The sequence below is a fragment of the Calonectris borealis genome, chromosome 29 (assembly GCF_964195595.1).
Source record: "Calonectris borealis chromosome 29, bCalBor7.hap1.2, whole genome shotgun sequence".
In the NCBI taxonomy this organism is placed as follows: Eukaryota; Metazoa; Chordata; class Aves; order Procellariiformes; family Procellariidae; genus Calonectris; species Calonectris borealis.
The window spans coordinates 2,967,131-2,987,607 of record NC_134340.1 but is presented as its reverse complement, the minus strand read 5'-3'; the positions used below and the strand labels follow the sequence as shown (position 1 = coordinate 2,987,607).

At 48.8% G+C, this 20,477-nt stretch overlaps 1 protein-coding gene across 1 annotated transcript; it reads right to left on the bottom strand.

Annotated features, from left to right (window-relative positions):
• Positions 1 to 302: 302 nt before the first annotated feature.
• On the bottom strand, positions 303 to 20,352 carry LOC142094095 (uncharacterized). The gene is made up of 19 exons (XM_075175934.1): positions 20,348 to 20,352; positions 19,904 to 20,069; positions 19,086 to 19,192; positions 17,814 to 18,041; positions 16,593 to 16,737; positions 16,154 to 16,300; positions 15,740 to 15,970; positions 14,010 to 14,203; positions 11,728 to 11,855; positions 11,354 to 11,523; positions 10,404 to 10,583; positions 9,610 to 9,744; positions 9,137 to 9,268; positions 8,548 to 8,697; positions 4,161 to 6,656; positions 3,292 to 3,447; positions 2,758 to 2,865; positions 2,553 to 2,603; positions 303 to 657 (listed from the first exon to the last, which is right to left on the bottom strand). Exons 1-19 carry the CDS (start codon positions 20,350 to 20,352, stop codon positions 487 to 489), a joined length of 5,100 nt encoding a protein of 1,699 aa, XP_075032035.1. The 3' UTR covers positions 303 to 486.
• Between the last annotated feature and the right edge of the window lie 125 nt (positions 20,353 to 20,477).

Here is a 20,477-nt window from a genome sequence, read left to right as displayed (position 1 = left end):
GAGAACAAGGAGCTGTCCCTCAGCAGCAAAGCTGAAAGCAAGTCATCTCGGGAGAGCACCAGCGCTTTTTGTGCTGAAGCGTGCAAGCAAGGAAGGAAACCCCGCTCTCTTGCCCCACGCCATCCCTGGCGTGTACTCTTCACCCCCTCCTTTTGGTAACACCTCCATTTCCCTCTCTCGTCACAGGGAACCGCTACGAACTCAAGAGCTTCAATCAGACAACAGCTCGTAATGGCTTACTTCTGCAAGTAAGAAACTCGTAGAATCTTTTCCTAAGCCACGTATTCACCTACCCCTTGCTTCTTCCTGCTGAAAAAGTGCAGTCCTGCAAAACGTCTTTTATTACAAAAAAGTTTAAAAATCACGGTCGCTAGGAGATGCTTCCAAATGCAAACAGAACCAATGCACCCCCATTTCCTGCAGCAAACACAACACATTCCTGCCAAGGGCACAGGACAGGAACCCCACGATGCTGCAGCCGTTCCTCTACAGGTTCAGAGGCTGACCCAGCTTCCCAGTCTCTGCTTCGGGAACAGCAGCCTTGGGCTCCCGGACCACAGCTGCTAAGGAGCAAGACAGCTCGTGGTGAAGGTCCGACAGCTCCTGCCTGGTCTTTGCACAGCAGTCTTGGGCCAGCTGCGTCCGCACAAGGGACACCTGAAAGAGGCAAAAGGCTGAGCTCAGACACGCCCGCACTGTGAGGACCATCCGTAGCTCCACGGTACCGGCTGCCGGGGAAGACGCACCCTCGAACTCCAGCCCTTGCAGACGCTTTGTCCCTGGGGAATGGGAAGGAACAGGTTCCCAGTCACCCCGACTGAACTTAGATTACCAACAACCCAGGCTTCTTTCTGGCGTACCGTTCGCACGTACAACACCGAGACATCGCCCGTATATTGAAGACAGAGGTTCCTACAGGATTTCGTAACCCCACTCTTTTTATCAAAAGAGAGATTTGGGCTACTGACACCTTAGTTCCACATGCTTTTTCCTCAGCAGGAGCACTACTGGCTACACAAGGTAGTGAAGAACCGTCCTGCTATGACCTAGGTGAAAGACTTGTCAGCTAGCGCATGACGAGGGAGCAAACTCTCATTTCTCCTAACGTCAGAGCATTTCACCACTGAGCAGAGCATAATGCGATGAACTAAGCCCAGGGGGGAAATGAGCCCTAAAGGACTGCTGAGGCCTTGCAAAGCCTCAAACTCTCCTCTTTCCTGGCAACACGGGGTTGTGCCTGCGGGGCTTCTTGGTGGGAGGGACCCAGCTGCTCTCACCTCCGGTGAGGTTTGCAGTGCAGAGCAGCCACAGGGGCTCTGGCATGTTGCCCTCTGCCTGCTTTGGAGCGGAGGAGATGCCAGCACTGGGAGCAGCGCTCGGTGCTCTGCCCTTTTGGGGAAAACAGCTCAGGTGAGAGGTCTTCCTCTCTTTTCAGAGTGACGCGTGCTTTGCCAAGGGCTGTGGTGCACACGGGAATGCGATCCCCAACCTCAAGCCAGCAATATGAAAATATTCCTTCTCGGCAAGTGAACTCAAATAACGGAAGCAATTCCTCAAGGAGTTTTATGGCTTATGGAACCTGCTACGTTTGAATCACAATACCGAGGTCTGTCCACGTAAAGCCAAACCAGATGAAAAGCGGGACCCTGATCTGCTAAGCATCTAGAGCAGACTAGGTGCGAAACGCAGGCAGCCAGCTCCAGAAGGGGAATGCGCGGTGCTGAATTAGAAGCCCGTAGTGCACACGGCAAGTAAGACGTCAGAGGGACTTCAGACACGGAGGCTTCCTGGTGAAAACGTCCTTAAGATACAACTTGATAGCTTCAGCAGTATTCTCGGCTCACTTGCCAGAGCTGAGCGTCATGCACTTCACTCACATAAATCCTACGTGCATTTTGCCCTCAACACCTGTGAAGATTCACCTCCTCAGGGAGCCCGGGTGTACCAGACCCATAGAAGTACCCAGAGGAGAAGGCTGGCGACTGCTGCTACTGCCAATACCACTGTCCAAGGATGCAGCAGGGTTCAGGAGCTGGGATGTACATTCTTACGCTGATAAAACAAATGGCCATGGAGCGTTTAGGTCTCTGACTCAGTCCGATATTGGGATCGCGATTAGCACAGAATAGCAACACGAGACTAACGACTGCCGGAAGGCTGTAAGCTCTGGCGCTGCCTCACATCCCTGGAGCTCTAATATGATGCAAGCTCCACTGTTAATTGAGCCAAGGGAGAATAGGAAGGGTCAACAAGACGAGTAAGACTCAAGGGGAACATCCCTAGAATATTCTCTACTTTCCGGCGAGTTCCAGTTTTCTGAATTTCCTCCAATCCCTCTCCCACCATGCCTGACCTTTAGGCAAGTCGGAGACTAGACCGAGGTGAATGATGCTGTTTGGCCATGGCCAACAGATGTGTCTGACGGGGTATTTCCACTGCCTGGTGTACTCGCTTCCTGACAGCCAAACAAAACTCGGGCTCTAGCATCGTGCAAAGTTGTGCCCGTCAGCACAGCCACAGCAGCTTTTGATGAGAGCTTTCCTACTCCTCACCTGGTTCTGCAACTCAGCTAATCGACGACTGCAGCGCGCGTGAGACTCCTCCTGTGAAGAAAACACAAGGGTTTCTTTTTCGTCTCCAGTTTGGCCAGGGCCACGGTCTGTATCCGACTTCTATTAGGTCTACGCTGGGGGGCTGCTGCCATTGTTCCTCTCTATGGCCAGACCCTCCTCCCACCGAGTAAGGTTCTGTTCTCACCTGTCTAGAAGCAGGCATCTTGTGCTGGTCAGAGAGAGAAAATCCGCCTGCATCTGCCAGCGACGGACCCCTACAACATCTCTTCAGACTCCTCCGTTCACGTTCCACCTGCACGTTGGACAGGAGAAAGGGTCACAGAAACCTGCCGCCGACCAAGGAGCAAAAGGACCTCTGGACATCATGGCAAGGAGATTTCTGTTCAGAGACTGTTGAGGGCACCAGAGAACGTCGGGGGCAAGAAACACTCGAAGTAGACCGTGGAAGAGAAAGAGCAAGAGGAAACAGCTCCTGACACAAGAGTGTCAAATGTGTGTCTGTGGGGACACGGGGGCAAGAAGGGTGGCACCGGAGTGAATGTGCACTTGTGAAGGCAATGGGCTGCCAGAAGAGAGAGAAAATACGAAAGTGTGTGTCCACAGGGAAAAGCGGGAGAGGGAAGGAAACAAGCAGAGGACTCCAAAGTGCTCTCTGTGGAAACGTGTTGTGTTCCAGAGGACCGTGAGGCTTTGCAGAGGCAGTGAAAGCCTGTTTCACCTGCTCAAGAGTCCTCCTGAGCTCAGCGTTGAGTTGCTTCAGCTCAGTCTTCTCAAGTTCCTGCCTTGCAACTGCTCGCTGCAGACATTCCAGCCGCTGCGACAGGATTCTCTTCTCCGAGAGCCATGATAGCTGCTCCCCCTCTGCAACAGCCTGCTGGGTATTCAGAGAGGAGATGACGTGAGCTGGTGCCGCATAAAGGTTAGAAGGGCCAGAATCAACCAGTCGGGGAGAGTGACCGGACTCAGGAACGGACAGTGCTAAGTCCCTTCTTCTCCTCCTGGTCCACAGGCCAAAGCAACACACTCTCTTCCCAGGGCCCTCCTCCAGATCACCTTGGAGAAATCCACACAAATTTGCCTTCATGCTTTTTGGACTGCGGCACAATGAAGCCTGATCAGGCAATGGTACGAATTCCATTATTTTTAATACACTGGAAAACCTGTACCTCAGAAATCTAAATCGCTGAAAGCACCATCAGTGTAGCTGCCGTTCAGCCATCGTTACAAAATTCTGCAGAGTTTGGTACATTAGTTTGGTCAGCTGTGCCCTTTCCTTTCCATGCCAAATCCTAACCACGACATGTTGGCTAAGCTTGCCTGGATAGGAGAGAACCAATTACCCATCCCCAACTTTTGGGCTTGAGTTAAAATTAACAACAAGCTCCGTAGTTCTTTCAGTAGCTCTGGGCTTGACAGAAAACATTCTAGCCGGTGAATGGTCTCTGGCCGGAGCTACACAGACAGGCAAGCCTGCTGGCTGCAATCATAGTTTCTTTGGCCAAGCAGGTCACGTATTTATGGGAATATACAGTCATTAGAATCCTTTATAGACATTTTAGTGGACTGATGATCAAGCACACCGCCTACCTGATGATGAAACCGGTCCGTGTCCCTCTCTGAAACCATGCTCTGCAGGACGGCTACTTCTTCCCTCAAAGTCCCATTGGCCATTTCACTCTTGGTAAGGGCAAGAGTCAGTGCTTGTGCTTTCTCTTTCCATTTGACTTCTCTGCTTTCAGTCTGCTTCAAAACAGCAACCACACACTCCAATTCTTCCCCCTTTGCTTTCCGCTCATCTTCCAGTTGTTGGGTTAGCTCCTTCTGCCTTTGCAAGGAACGGTCTCTCTCCTGGAGAACTCTCCTCTTCTCTGCTTCCTCTTCCTCCCATTTTTGGAGTTTCTGGATCTGTTTCTTTAGGGTCTCCTCGTCATCTTTCCATCGCAAAGCTGATGTTAATTGTTTCAGGAGTTTACTCAGCCTCCTAAGCTCTTGTTCTCTCCCTGTCAGAGTCTCCTCTAAATACCCGACTCTCTCTCTCTGGTACTTGATCTCCTCATCCTTCTTTGTCAGAGTCAGCTGAACGTGCTGGAGATCTTCCCGAAGAGCTCTCACTTCCTCTTCTTTTTGCTCACCTTGAGCCTTGGTCTCTCGTTCCCTCTCACGCAAGGCTTCTTCCAGGAGCTTCTCTTGCTCTCTGGGATGTCTAACCTCTTCGTTCTCCTCTGTTTGCCTAAACTGGAGATTCTGCAAGGTCTTCAGTTCTTCTTCTTGGCGCTGGACTTTTTGCATGAGAGTTTCGTTGTCTTCGTCTCTCTTCCTCACCACTTCCTCAAGCAGAGTCACCGTCTTCTGGCATGCTGCTAGTGCTGCTTTCGTGCTTTCGCCACGAAGCCGCAACGCGTTCATTTGCTCTGTCTGCTTGAGGAACTCCAAACGGTTCTCCTTCCATATTTGGCTCATTTTGTCTAGATCCTGCTTGCCTTCTAACTCCTTCTGCTCTCGAAGGTCCTGGACATGCTCTTGCAAAGACGCTATCTCTCGATCTCTAGCTTCTAGGGAAGATTCAGCGTATTCTAGTTTTTGCAGTATAGCTTTAGTCTGCATCGCTGCCTCCTCCTTTTGCTGTTGAAGCTTAGAGATAGCCTCCTCCAGAACCCCTATCTTTTCTTCTCTTTCTTTCAGAGTCAGTTTGGTTGCTTGAGGATTTGTTTGCTCAGCTTCATGCTTTTCCTCCTTCTCCTCGCATGCCTCACATCGCTTTCTAAGGGATAAAATTTCTTGCTCTTTTTCCTCTAGTGCCACTTGAAGACGCTGCAGAATTTCCTTCTGCTGTTCAGAGTCTTGTTCTTGGTTTTGGAAGGTCTCAATCAGCTCCTTCTGAGATTCAATCACAAAATTCTTCTCTTTCAGTATTGCCGCAGTGTATTCCAAGTCTCTGCGTACGACATTCATCTGTTCTCCTGTTTTCTCCTCATAGCTCCTTGTTTGTTGCTTTTGGATGTCTACGAGTCTGTCCTTCTCTTTTAAGGTTTCTAAGGTCTGCTCCAGCTGGTCACGGACAGCCCTTAACTGCATTTCCATGACTTCTTCAGCTTCCTGGATTTGCTTTTGTTGTGACTCAAGCTCTTGATCTTTTTCAGATAAAGAAAGTGTCATCTTCTCTACTTTACCATGAAGCTCTTGCAGGTACCCCTCTTGCTGTTCCTTGTACTGCTGCCAGAGTCTTAACGGATCCCTTGGAGAATCACACTCGCTCTCTCTGTCCTTAAGAACTGCCCTCAGGAGTTCAAGGCTCGCGTGCAGAGATTGCACCTGCGCTCTCTCCATTTCCAGTTCTTGGATCTGCTGAGTCAGAGGCACAAGCTCTAAGTTTTTCTCCTTCAAGTTGCCTTTCATATGATCAAGATCCACCTGCAGATTTCTCGCTTGTGATGCACCGTGTTGTTCTAGAATCATTCTTTTCCCCTCCTGCGATTTGATCTCCTGGTCTCTCTCCTCCAGCTCTTTGCTCACCTTGCTCACAGCAGCCCTCTGCATTTCTCGCTGCTTCTCCAGGTCCCGTATCTGTTCTTGCTGGGATCTGATCTCCCGGTCTCTCTCTTGCAGGTCTCTGCTCATTTTGCTTACAGCAAGCCTTTGTTTTTCTTGCTGCTTCTCCAGGTCCCGTATCTGTTCTTGCTGGGCTTCCATCTTCTCGTTTTTCTCTGTTATGTCCTTAATAACGTGAGCGAGAGTAGTTTTATGCATTTCTTTCTGCTTTTCCAGCATTCTCACCTGCTCCTGGTACAACTTCATTTCTCCCTCCCTCTCTGACAGGATGGCAGTCATATGAGTGAGAGTCTCCTGCAAAGCTTTTCCCTGTGCTGCCTCTTTCTGGAGCATCTGGATTTTCTCCCACTGCATTTCCACTTCCTCGTTTTTCATTTTTAAGATGGACAACGTCGTTTGAAGTTCTTGTTCAAGGCAGTGAGTCACATCTGTGGCTGTATTTGCTCGGGTTTCAGAGGCTGTGACTGATTCCTGAAGAAGTTTTACCTCCCATACCAGTTTTTCTTTAACTGCTTGCAGTCTGTCCCGTTCATGCTGCAAAACAGTGAGAAAAAGATTCAATAATTCCATCCATATAGATTTGCTTGTCGTACCAGATTTGAACTCCGGCTTCAGTGGCAGTCAAGTGCTGCCCCCTCTCTCCCTGCCTCTCGGGATGTTGTAGACCCTTCCTGTGCCACCCTTTAGGTTGCGTCTTTCCCAGCTTACTCAGCCAGTCCCATCTTCCTCTTTGCCCTTCTCTGAACCTCTTCTAGCTCTAGTGTGTTCTTTTGGGGAGGAGCCGCCAGAACTGCAGCCAGGATTTACAGTCCAGACTAGGCACGATTTAGGCAGTGGCTTGATGATGTTCTCTCCATTAGGGAAGAAAGGGAAGAGAGAACAACCCCAACATTTGATTTCCCGATTTTGGGGGGTCTTTTTTTTTTGGACCCCTTCTGTGTAGAGTTTTCATGGTACCATCTTCTAGAACCCCACTGTCCCCTCTTGAAGGAGTAATGGTCAGATCGCAGTCTGTCATTCTGTGTTTGAAATCAGGACGAGTTTTCCCCTCGCAGCCATACATATTTATCTGGATCAGCACTTTTGTTTCTCACATGGCTCTATTTTTTCCCCACTGTCTGCTCTCAGATGGGCAATGTGGAACAGCTTTCTGTGACTGGCAAACTTTGTCTTCTCACCCCTTTTTCCAGATATTTAGAAATCTAAATATGGAAGTGGACACAAATAATTGCCCAAACCATGCAATGTAAATAGAGATAAGTTTGAAAATTACTTTGACTAAAGCTTCGAGGGCAGAAATCATGGAATCGTAGACTCGTTTAGGTGGGAAAAGACCTTGAAGATCATCGAGTCCGACCGTTACCCTAACACTGCCACGTCCACCACTAAACCATGTCCCTAAGCACCACGTCTACACGTCTTTTAAATCCCTCCAGGGACGGCGACTCAACCACTTCCCTGGGCAGCCCGTTCCAATGCTTGAGAACCCTTTCGGTGAAGAAATGTTTCCTAATGTCCAGTCTAAACCTCCCCTGGTGCAACTTGAGGCCGTTTCCTCTCATCCTATCGCTTGTTACTTGGGAGAAGAGACCGACATCCACCTCACTACAACCTCCTTTCAGGGAGTTGTAGCAAGCCTCCTTTTCTCCAGACTAAACAACCCCAGTTCGCTCCCCATCAGACTTGTTCTCCAGAGCCTTCCCCAGCTTCATTGCCCTTCTCTGGACGTGCTCCAGCACCTCCGTGTCTGTCTTGTAGTGAGGGGCCCAAAACCGAACACAGGATTCGAGGTGCGGCCTCACCAGTGCCGAGCACAGGGCCACGACCAATTCCCTGCTCCTGCTGGCCACGCTGTTTCTGATACAGGCCAGGATGCCGTTGGCCGCCTTGGCCACCTGGGCACACTGCCGGCTCATGTTCAGCCGGCTGTCGACCAATACCCCCAGGTCCTTTTCCGCCACAATTTTCAGAATTGAGGAAAATAAACACCCTGAATCGGAACTGAGTTTTATATGACTACAGCATCTTTTCCTGCTCAATCAGAAGAATGCAATTGGAAAAGTTAAACCAAAAAACAACCACTGCTATAAATAACACTCTTCTGCTCCTGTGGTGCTGAGTGGTCTCTCCACATAGTTTGTGATACAGGTCATCTTAACTATCCCTCCTTTCTGGCCTGTCTTCTCTTACCCAAGGTGATGACCCTGCTAATTCAGCTACATGGCAAAAGTCTGGGAAACAAGGAATGCTGAGTGGAAGGAAGGGGAAAATGAGGGAAACTTGGTCAGCATTTGCGTACTCTGTATCTTCTCAGATTTGGACTGAACCTGTACAAGACCGCCCAAAATCAGCTCTCCACTGGAAAAAGTTGCTCCTTAGAAGGATTAACAGAAGGCCAAAAAATGTGTAAGAAATGGCCCTTTACGGCATCTGACAGCCTCACCAGGACCTCCTTTCTTTGCTTCTCAGTGCTCTCGAGTTTCCTTTCCAGAGACGCCACCTCTTGATGCAGAGTCATAGCCTCCTTCTTTAGGCACTCTTCAGAGGCTGCTAGCTGGGATGTCAACTCTTCCACCTCAAGTAAAACACAACAAAGCAGTCAGAGACTACAGCTTGTCACTGTCAGCCATATCATGTACTGTGAGGAAAGGGAAAGGACAACTTTGAATTTCACCCTATCATGAGAGTACCAGATTCAAACGGATACAGCCGACTTGTTTAAAAATCTAGGTGGGTCACCACGTTCATCTGAAAAACCACCTTAAAAAAACAGGACCAGCAGAAATCCATTCTGATGATTACTGGCAAACAGGCAAAAGGACTAGCCCATCTGTCCAGGGAGGAGCTGAGATTCAGCTGGCCGGTAAGTCTCCTTCAGACCAGCTGAGATGGAGACCACAGCATGATGGCAGTCAGAGGCATTACCCCATCAGCCTGCTGCTCTGCGATGGAAAGGCAAGAAGGGGAGAGACCACCTGTCTGGTGACTGCAGTAGCTACTGCTGTTTCAGTCACCTGTTTTTGTAGAGCATCCCTCTGCTGAAGAAGGATATTCATTTCCTCTTTGACGGTTTGGTGCCGCTCCTCCACTGCCTTGATCTTACTGCGAGTTTCCTGCAGCTCTCCTTGCAGCTTTTCTCTGACGTTCTGTAAACACAAAGGGAGAGCAAGCTACTGGGAGCTGCCATCGGGCCCAGCTTTTTCCTCTTTCTGTCTCAAAAGCACATTCATTCAGCCACTTCTTTCTGCTTTTCTACCCAGCTCGGCTTCCCTTGTAACCCTTCCTTCCCGTTGCTGATCTCCGGAGCTTACCAGGCTCCGTGCTTTCAGTGCCTGCAGTAGTCCTTGCCTCCTCAGGCGCAGCACTTATGTTTTATTTCCTCGTTACTGCCCTGCACTCTGTCACCTGGCGCCCTCAGCCTCTCTCTCAGCTTACGTCCCATTGCCAACGGCCTGTTCCTTCAACCTACCCTACTAGTCAGGCTTACCTGCCCAGTCTCTCGCTGCTCTTCCACCTCCTGCCTGAGCTGCTCTAGCTGCTGGCGGGCTTCTCTTAGCTCTCCCTGAGTTTGGAGTAGCGCCTCTAATAAAGCGTCCCTCTCACGCTCCTTTTCTAGCAGGACCTGCACAGAAATAGAGAGAAGACGGATTTAAACTTCCCATACAAAATTTGAGAGGTAAGACTCAAAGACCGACGGGCTCACACGTTCTCAAAGCACTGTGCTGCTGGTCTCCTAGGTCATTATCTGCCCGCTTGGAGGCACAGATTCCTAAGTGAGACTGGCAGTACAAACAGGGTCCACCCGTGATTGAATCTTCAACAAGCTCGTAGTCATCCATCAGGAAAACGTGTGGCATTTCTCAAGTGTCTCACCTTGCCGCTGAGGGCATCCCTCGTCTTCTGCTGTGTCCTGTTTGTCTTTCAATAGCGACTTTCGCACCTAGTTAGCAGCCCGATAACCAGCCAGCTCTCTCCTTGCTGTGCAGGCGGCTTCCTTTGCGAGCTCACTCATTGTGAGACACGGTTATGGTGTTCATGTTCTCTTCAGGCCTGCAACGCGCTCCCTGCCTTTCTTAAAACCTACGCTCTGGTAGCCTCTCGATTTAGAGGCCCTCTCCCTCATGGCACAAAGCTCTCGTCGTTGCTAAAGCACCTCTCACGCTTACAAAGGGGCATCCAAGAGACACTTCTACCCAGACGGACAGTGTCCAGAGAAGCACTGCCAATAAGGAGCCCAGAAGAGTAAAAAAACCACACAAATTCTCCTTTCACAGTCTTTACCTCTTGCTTGGCATTTTCGACTCTAGTTCGTTCCTCTTCTTGCTGAGCTTGCATGGTGGCAACTTTCTGCTTCATATCAAAGAGCGTCTCCTCGTGCTCCCTTTCTGTCTCTGCCTTCTCCTTTTCCCATTGCTCCAGCATCTCCTGTAGCTCTGAACGGTGCCCTTCCCGCTTGCTTGCCTGATGAGGGGAGGAAAAGACGTCAGGATGGAGTCCCAGCCAAGCTCCTCAAGAAAATGTGAAGCGTCATCCCTCCCACAAACCCCCACCTCAACAGTGCACAATAGTGTCTTCGAGCCCTCCGTAAATCACGTCCTGTCAAGGAACTTCAAAGGAGATGTTACCTTCCCCTCTCTGATGGCAGCCTGCCTCCTAGCACCTCCCTCCTCGGGATTTCTCTCTGTTCTCAGAGTCTCTATTTTCAAAGCTCAACTCCGTTCTCATCAACGAAAAGATGCAGATGGACTGCAGGGTGAGAAAGGGGCCAGCACCCCGATGCGCTAGTCACAAGACAGGCCACGAACTGAAGTACCAGGAACAAGGGGCCTGTTCCGTATGCTTTAAGCCCAAATACCTCCGTCAACCGTGAGAGGACAGAAAGGAAGGAACAAAGTTCCCGTGACTGCAGCTGGCAGCAATGTAAGGAGTCTACTTCATGGTAGACAGGAGCCTGGTAAGATCCTACCCCTTTGCTGCCATGCTTTGGGTGGGGACCGCCCAACCTTCTGCTGAACGCGTCCCTGAATCTGTGGCTGCAGTTACCGTCCCAACATAGTCCTGTGGGTCTTCACGTGCCTTCAAGTACGAGCCACTGGCTCTGCTGCCCGACCTAGCCACGTGTGGCCTATGACAGATGATTGCTGCCACTTCACACCTTTCTCAGGCTGTTACTCTTCTAAAGCCAGCCCACAAACCTTGCTTGAAGAATTCAAAAGCACATTGTTTCCTACCAGGTCTTGCAGGAGCTTGTTTATTTCCACCTCGTGATCAGTTTGCCGAAGCCTGAGGGTGCTGTCGTACTGCCGCTCTGTCTGCAAGAGCTCTTGTGCCATGTTTTCCCGTTCCCGCCTCATTAGAGATCTCTCTGCTTCCAGCTCACGTTGAAGGCACTTCACTTCCCCTGCAAACACACAAACGGCAAGATTCAGTGCCTACACAAACAGGGCTTCTGACTTCACTGACCTTAAGCCATTTCAATTTCAGTGCAGGAGGGATCTGTCTCCAGCTCCTTCACTCCTCAGAAGCACTGCGGACAGAGAGCTCTTTTTATACCACCTTCCCTAGGCAGGGGGATCACCAGAAACAAAGCACACGAGGCTCTCACCTCGTATCACCTCCTTGGCCTGCGTGGCTGCGTGAAGTTGGATTTCGAGCTGACTCCTGGCGATCTCCAGCTGAGATAAGTGCTGCTGCGCCTCAAACAGGCTGGATTCCAGGGTCTCCTTCACTGACCTACGAGTTGCAAATACGGGGAGAAATGAGTTTCTTGCTCCTGGCACCCACAGGGAGTTACTGCAGTGAGAAGTCGTTCAAGATCCCTACCCGTGAGTACGGAAAATGGGTTGCGTGGAAACTTGTATACAGAAAGCATACCTCTGCCATTTAAAATAGCAATGCAGGCCCCTCCGAGGGGATGCCCAGGCTTTACTTACGACCTAGCGTAACGCAGAAAGCCCGGCCGAATTTGATCTCAACAGCCAACTCTTAAATTGCCGTTCTCTGATCTATGACACACGGGTAGCCGTGCCCACAAGGTCTGTGCCAGCAAGCAAAAGCCCAGCCTCTGCTCACAGCCCTCATCTCATCAGCACTTCCAAGTTGTCTGCAGGGGCACAGAATAGGAGCATTTCCCTGGCTGACTCGTGACTTTTTAATGCTGTTCCTAGTGTAGGTAATTCTCCAGACTCCCTATATTTAAAAGGGACTAAAGAAATACATCAGATGATACAATAAAACCTCATGCTCGTAGCAGCATTTGGAAGAAATCTGAACTAGATTTTACCTGAACAAGGACTACCTGAAAGGAGAGACGGGTATCCTTCAGTTTAAACTGTTGGAAGTTCAAGAGAAAAACTTGCTACTTTTCTTTAAGCGTTGCTAACGAAGTAGGCAGTAGCCCAAATGACTCGTCGCTCTTTAAAATGGAAGTTGTAGTACTGCAGAGGCAAACCGTTACATCCACAGACTTCAACCGACGGCTGCGTATGACACACGGGATTTTGGAACCAGGAGCTGAAGTTACCTCCCTGATCTAACGCAGCGTCCTGTGTGCCAGGTTCCTACAATACACAGCCCTGCCTCACTAGTACAGGGATGCAATCAGGACAGCATCCTTCAGGGTACAGGGGCGCCTGAGCGCCCCAACTTTGATGAACAATGGAGGATGTGTCTTCAAGAAAGAGAACAAGCACATATTTCTGATTACGCCAATCTCTGGCAGTCCAAAGTAACTATGCTCCATTTTAAGGATAAGCCAAAGTCAGCCTCTAAAACAGAACAGAAAAGATAGAGTCCAAAACTGTGACAACAAAAGGCTCTTGAGAACAACACCTGGCAAGAATAGTTGCTACAGCCCAATAATTGACAAAACATAATTCAGCTGGATCGAATAAGAGAAGCTGGAGCTCAGAAGAAGCAGCAGCTCTCAAGAAACAGGCTGAGTCAAAAGGGTGTTCATCAGCCTCGCTAACAACGTACTCTGGAGTGGTAAAGCGTAAAAGTCAAGAAGCATGACAAACATCATTTGTACAGCTCTGCAAGTTCAGGAGTCTTCTAAAAAACACCGAAGAGGAGGGCAAACATCTCGATACCTTGGGTTGTTTTGGGGGTGGTTTTTTTTTTTTTGGAAACGCAAACTTGTCGCATTTGATCTTAGAAACCTGATACAACAGAAGGACAGAATCTTGTTCCTTCCCTGTGTAACTTCTCCATGACGTCTGTCTCTAACCAGCACAGTGGTAAGGAGTAAGGACCCAGACATCAGTGAGGGGCAAGAACTCCCGAAGACTGGCGAGAATTCAAAAGAGGTTTCCCTGCTGCTGGTGTAACCAACCCTAGGTCCTGCACCATAGGTAACAAGAGTTAGCTTAGAGACAGAAGGCCCTCAAGATTTTCAGCACGAGCCTCTAGCTTCACCCTAAATGGCAGTGTCCTACTCACAATGTCCGAATGTAATAGCCTTGAATTCTGAAGATCCCATGTCAAACTACTTGCTAAGGAAAGACCTATCTTCAAACGCACAGAACAAGAAACCAAAACCAGAGAGAAGCTTCAGGTTTCCGTAAACATCTGCGTGGTTTAAGTATTACTCAATGCAGAGGCAAGGTACCAGATACTGAGGAATTATATTGGCTTGCTTTGGACTTCACACAGGAATGTGCAAGGGGGCATAAACGTGAGCCCAAGGCTCAGGAGAGCTTTGTTAGCTTTCGCTGTCAGAAAAATAACATTCAAATCATGCTATGGTGTTGGGTTTTTTTTGCTCGAGATTCTTCCGTTTCCTGTCGGCGGACAGTGAAAGCATCTGAAAAGCGGAGAGGATGCAATAAACCCCCGTGCAATGATTACCACCTTTATAATTGCCTAGGGTCTCCTCCCTGCCTTTACCTGGCCTCTGCCAGCTGCTCCGAAAGGCCTTGTCTGTTCCGCTCCGTGGCTGCCAGTCGCACCTCTAGGGCAGCCTTCTCACGCACCAGCAATTCCTTCTCTTCGGACACCTTGGCCAGTGCACGCCCTTGGCGAGAGGACTCCTGGCGCAACTGCTCCAGACCACTGCTAGCTGACTCTTGCTGGCGGTAAACCTGAAAGTGGGACAAAATACAGTCAGAGTCCTTTCTCTGGAGTTCTGTCCAGAGCCAGCCAGTGCCACTGCTGAATCTCCTGGAGGAGAAAAAGCCCCTGCACTTTCTGGGCTGAAAGTTTAAGAGCACCTGCTCTGTACCGCACTGGGCTGCCAAAAGGCACTGGGACTGTTAACTTGGAAGTGATGTGTAAGGCCCTGCTGGGTAGCCTGGGACCAGACAGCTCCTTCAGGACAAACGTACATACCCCAGACTACGTGTTCTCATGCAGAAGTACTGCACTTTCCGGAACTGCCACCCTGCAAACTAAAATTCTATCAGAATCTATTCCAGTGCTGGAAATTTTCAGGAAAGTTTGCGCAAAAGCAACTTTGCTCGCTGAAGAAAGTGGAAATACACATGGTTTCTCCTTCTAGGAAAAAAAAAGGATCAAAGTGTCACCTACTTTAGCGCGTAAAGCAGTTGGATGCAAGGAGGTGATGCTTGGCAGGGCAACAGCCCCTGTGGTGAGCAGTGTCCTTTAGGGATTTATGAAAGCCTGTCTGGTGCGGCCAAAGAGATGGTAGACTCTATTTGTACAGTAGTTCATGTCAACAATACTGTTTACTTGTCTTACACAAAGAAGTTGTCTAATATACCTTGCTGGTATTCAAGCTTGAAGGTTAACCGGCATTTTTTAGCTTTTTTTCCTTCAGTGTAACACCTCTGCCGGCTATTTGCCAAACATACCACGTACTCCAAAACTAAGGCTGTCTAACAGAGAACAGACCATCAGAAACAAACAATTCTCCTCTCAAAGTTATCCCGTAACACCCCAGATTGTACGTTATGAAACTGACACTTGAATGATGGCAAACTGCCTAGTCTCCTCCAGTGATATGATTCTCCCAAGCTCTTTTTCCACTGTACCAAAATCAGTCAGTCCAGAGTAAACAGTCTTGCGTGATCACCTGCTTCTCATCTTCTTCCTCAAAGCCTGCAGAGGCTCTAGCAATTCAAAGCTGCATGTATGTCTTCAAATACAGTTTCAACAATTTCAAGATGTCATGCCCATTCTTAGCAGTACCAGACAGCAGACATCGACTTGCAGCTTTGTCCCGCTCTCTAGGCTCGAACAAATGGAGTTTTGAAAGTTGCAGACTTCACAAGAAAAAGCATAAATCGAAACACGCAGCCCCGTTTGTCTTGCCTCAGAAAAAGGGTGGAGAGCTACGCTGTTTGCTCCTTTTGCCACATGTGAGAGTAGTGGCCTCACTCAGATTCATGGGCAAGACAAATCATCTCTCTGCAGCTTATCAAAAGCCAAAAAGGAGGCCAGCGCAGACAGGTGGATTAAAGGAACGTGCAGAAGCAGAGGACAACTCAAAGAATTGCAGAACACCTCTGCAAGTATCAACGCATTTCCAAAAAGAAGTAAACAAAGCCTTCTGACCTCCAGCACTACCAAGTGTCTCCTTGACAAAACCTTGACTGCAGCATCCAACAGATACGGCTTCACTGAGCCAAGCAGCCAAAAGCCCAGGTTTTTGGTCTCGCCTGATTGAGTTTCTCTTGGGTTTCTGCCTTCTCCTCTGCCAGTATCCTCAGCTCTACCTGCAGCCCTTCCTGTTGCTCCTCTGCTTTCTTCAGCAGCTGCTCCAGGTGGGCTTTCTCTGCGCAGAGCTCTTCGTTTCTTCTTTCACACAAGTTCAGCTTCTCCTGGTCAGAGATCTTTGCTCTCTCCATCTCGCCCACTTTACCTGACAGAACGCCATTCTCTTGCTCCAGCTACGATCACAGAAGCACAGAGGGAATAAAAGACAGTAAGATTTACTATGGAGAAGCTTTGGCTTGGACAGAAAAAGGAACGTTTCCATATTCAGACAGTCATACTGTCGGAAGGCAAGAGGTCTGAAAAGAAGCAGCAGCTGGAGACGAACACCCGGCAAGATCTTTGGCGACTCTGCTCACCTGCAACACGAGTTTCTGCAGTTGCGCCTTATCCAACGCAAGGGCTTCATTAATACCGCTCATCTTCGCTGTTGCAACATGTAGGTCAGCTACTTCAGCACTCCGCTTTTCCAGAGCCCCTGTCAACTCTGCCACCGACTGCTCTGCCTGAAGAGACAAAAGAACAACGTGAAAACAAAGACAGGAAAATCCCCGACTTTAAGCAGCAACTCCACATCCCCTTTTGTGTCTCTGCCATACTCCCACTTCAGTGTTCCCAATAAGCACCGAAGTTAGTGGGGACTAACTACACCAAAGAGCCTGTGTGGTCTGATCACCATTTTCCAAGAAGGAGAACAACATCGTCCCTGTCTTCTACTGCCAGGAACAGCATCTGTGGTGGTCTTGCTATGACAACTCCCTCTCCCACAAGTGCTGCCTAGGAATAAGGTGACCGTACCTTTTCCAGTGCCCTCGTAAGCTCATGTTTCTCTTGCTTCACCAGATCCCTCTGAAGGTGCGAATCCTCCGGTGTCTCTCTTGCGACTACCAACTCACTCTGTAATAATGAATGTTCTCCTTCAAGTGCAGCTAAGTCCTTCAGTCTATGTGAAGGGGAAAGACAAACAGGTTTTTAATGTAAGAACAGCCTCATTTCCAAAACCAAGAGTATAGAATCATAGAATCACAGAATCACTTAGGTTGGAAAAGACCTTGAAGATCATCGAGTCCAACCGTTACCCTAACACTGCCACGTCCACCACTAAACCATGTCCCTAAGCACCACGTCTACACGTCTTTTAAATCCCTCCAGGGACGGCGACTCAACCACTTCCCTGGGCAGCCTGTTCCAATGCTTGAGAACCCTTTCGGTGAAGAAATGTTTCCTAATGTCCAATCTAAACCTCCCCTGGCGCAACTTGAGGCCGTTTCCTCTCGTCCTATCGCTTGTTACTTGGGAGAAGAGACCAACATCCACCTCGCTACAACCTCCTTTCAGGTAGCTAACAGCTTCCTACCTGTCAGTTCTCTCTCTCCCCTTTCATATGTTGGATATAAGGCTTTCCAAAGTTGTTCTTTGGCTAAGACAGACTTTTAAAGTCCAGATTACTATTCCCACAATTACTTTTGCCTTCAGCAGTGAATTGATGAAAGAGCTTGCAATCTATTCGGGGAGATGTCTATGAATTTCCAATCCAATAATCATAGGATTGCAGGATGATTCAGGGTAATATGAGTAATGTTGCAAAATGGCACTTCTTGCCCCAAAGGCCTTCTGCACTCAGTCTTGCAAGGAAATGTCAGTACAGAGGTGCTACATTGCTTATGATGGTCCTGTGCAAATTCCCCCCAACTCCCTTTAGCACAGCCCTGGGTAGCTAAAGGGCTGTACGAGAGACAGAGCTCTCTTTATGCCGGTCTCAATTTCTCACCAACAATCAGTTAGCGGCAAAACCATTGTAATATGCAATCTCTTTTCCAGTCTTGTCTTACTCAGAAGAGCTTCTGTCAGTCAGACGTTTTTTCCTATCCATTCTGTTGAAGGCAATAGATTGACTAGGGACAGAAACAAGGCTGTACAGAATGGGCGTGTTTTAAACGTGAACACAGCCCATCTATGAATCCAAGAAGCAGCCACAAAAGATAACGTTGGTAACGGCAAAGTTTAAAACACATTTACCTGTCCTGAAGCTCCTTCTTCTCCAGGTCCCCCTTGACTTGTAAGCACATCGCTTCCCAAGTCTTCTGGCTTATTTCCTCTTCCACTTGCTGCTGTGCCTGATCTTCTAGGACAGGTCTACCCAGAGTGACGGACTCCCAGAGCTGTATGCCAGAGTTTAGGTGGGAGCAGTTTACAAGTATAGACCCAGAAAGCCTCATTTGCTCTGCCTTCAGCTCTGACAAATCTCTGGAGAAGAATAAAGAAAGAGAGAATGTTCACACCACCATCTTTATCCGCTGACTCACCTTTGAAGCACGTAATTGCGCAACAGTAAAAGCTGGCAGGAAAGACGACATCTTCGTTGGGGGCGAATCATTCGTCTGGCACTTTGGGATCAGGACACATCTGGATAGTTGAGCCATGGGTCTATTTGACGGTCGAGGAATGAGTCGATTTTCTCCTCAGAGATAAGAAGAAATGTATGGCACAGCCAGAAGGCTTCAAGAATTAACCAGTAGGTCAGGCATCCTCTGCACAATAAGGAAAGCTTATAATCAAATAAGGTAAATGGCTGACGGTAACCCAGAGTTTGAAACCGCACGCTGACACCGGAAGAATGTACTATTACAGCTACACTATTTTTGTTTCACAGAAGCCAACTGTGAGAAAGGAACTTCAGAGTGCGCAAGAACAAGCAAACAATCACAAAAAGGAGGTATCAAACTAAGCAAAATAAACTGGATAAATGCAGTAAGACGGTAGAGAAGCTATTCTTTCTCTCAACAATGTTGGTACAGGAATAAGCGGATGCAAACTGACCAGAATAAATGTAAGCTGGAAATGAGAAGGGGAAAAACCCTATGTATTCATGAATGATCTTTCCATGAGGAGCAGTGGGAAAAGAAAGCCAGTGAGATTTAAGGCAGATTTTAATCACTCTATAAAAGGGACCGCTCTACATGCTGCATGCATAGCTTTGGTGAGTCTCTTCCAGTGTGTCCACGTATGCCTGTGTCTGTGTTAATATGCCCCAAAATCAACACAGTCAAGTTCATCTGTTCGGGGCCTCTGCATTGCTTATAGCCCAAGCCCCTCAGTTTTATCTGAAAACCAGCATCAAACAAAATGATTCCGAAAATAGCCTCAAGCATGCTTAATGGCATTGCTTCAGACTACCGAAGGAGAAATCATATCTTTAGCCGCAAGTAAAGTAACATCAAGGCTCAAAAAGCAGGTGTGAAGGGAAGCTACATTTTTTCTGCAAGACATCTAGCCTCAACTTCTACTCACCGGTCAGTGGCAGTCTTCATTTCCAGGAAATGACGGCGGAAGGTTACCACCTGACGCCATAGGCTGAGTAGGCGGTTATGTTCACCCCTTGAGTAGCTGTCATAAAGCTAAACATGCAAAGACAAAAAGAAATGCCAACTCAGCCTTCCCTGTCACTGTACAGGTCTTTCGGGTAGGAGAGAGTACGACCATCATCACCAGATCTCCTTTAATAGCAGTTCCAACAGGGGCATCGAGGACTGAATAGCACCACATAAGCATCCTCAGTAGACCTGCCACCTGACTTCCAGGAAGGGAACATCCACGCTTCTCCTGCAGGAGTGGGTACCAGCAGAGCAAACTGATCAGGATTCATCATCTCGCCTTGCAGAGGTGGAGGAAGACCAAAGCAAGCCCCTCCAAGACCAGCGTCAGATTTGCTTACAACAGGCTATTGGTAAGGGAGGCCTGTCTTGTTCTTCTGTTGGCCACTCTGAATCTGAAAACACGCAGACCTCTCCGCTCTCCACTGCTTGTAGACAGTGGAGATTTAGGAACTATTCAAAAGAGGAGCGTTCATGCGTGACTGCCCTACAGTGCCCAGCAACAGCAAGCATTTGCCTGTAAGACCGAGCAGCATGGTCACAGCAGGCGGGCATCTCCCGTCACCACAATTTGCTGACACTCCTCCACCTCACACCCCCATCTTCCGCTAGTCAACACCAATACATCCTCAATGTCGCCACAACTTTCACACAGCAAGTTCTCTGTGCCAGAAAGAAAATGCATTCTCATTCCACTCTGGCATCACGTCTGACATGCCCGTAGCCTATCCTTACCTCACGTTCATTGCGCCATTCTCTCTCCTTCAATTCCAGCTCCTCCCGGGCCCTCGTCCAATCCGCCGTCAGTTTTCCAACATCTTCTTTGAGGGCTACATTAACCTCATTCGCTTTATCTAGGTGCTCCTGCAGGAGAGTGGTCACTTCTGCCAGCTTCTCACACCTTGGAAAGGGAGAAACAGCAATGAGGTCACCGAACAACTGCTATTCACAAGCAGCATCCCCGTGATTTTCCAACTCCTTCAACACTGACCTTCTTGTCAAACTGAGAGGTAGTAAAAGTGCTTCCTAGGATTAAGATCTCTCTGTTATGGCAAACTCACTTGCTTCTCCTTGCTCTGAGCCTTCAATTTCCACCTACGATTTCGGTCCCCCCTTCCTCTTCAACTTTGATGATGCCCACAGTTAACGTCTTGCCTCCCCTCCGTGCTGTTTGGTCACCGCATGCATCGCCTTTCTCTATCGTTGTCCTGATAGCCTCTTCCTCCACACCTCTCTCCAAGTTTCCATGGCCTTTTCCCTTGCAATGTTGTACCCACCACTGCCCTCACCTTCTTGTCAAGCCTCTCCC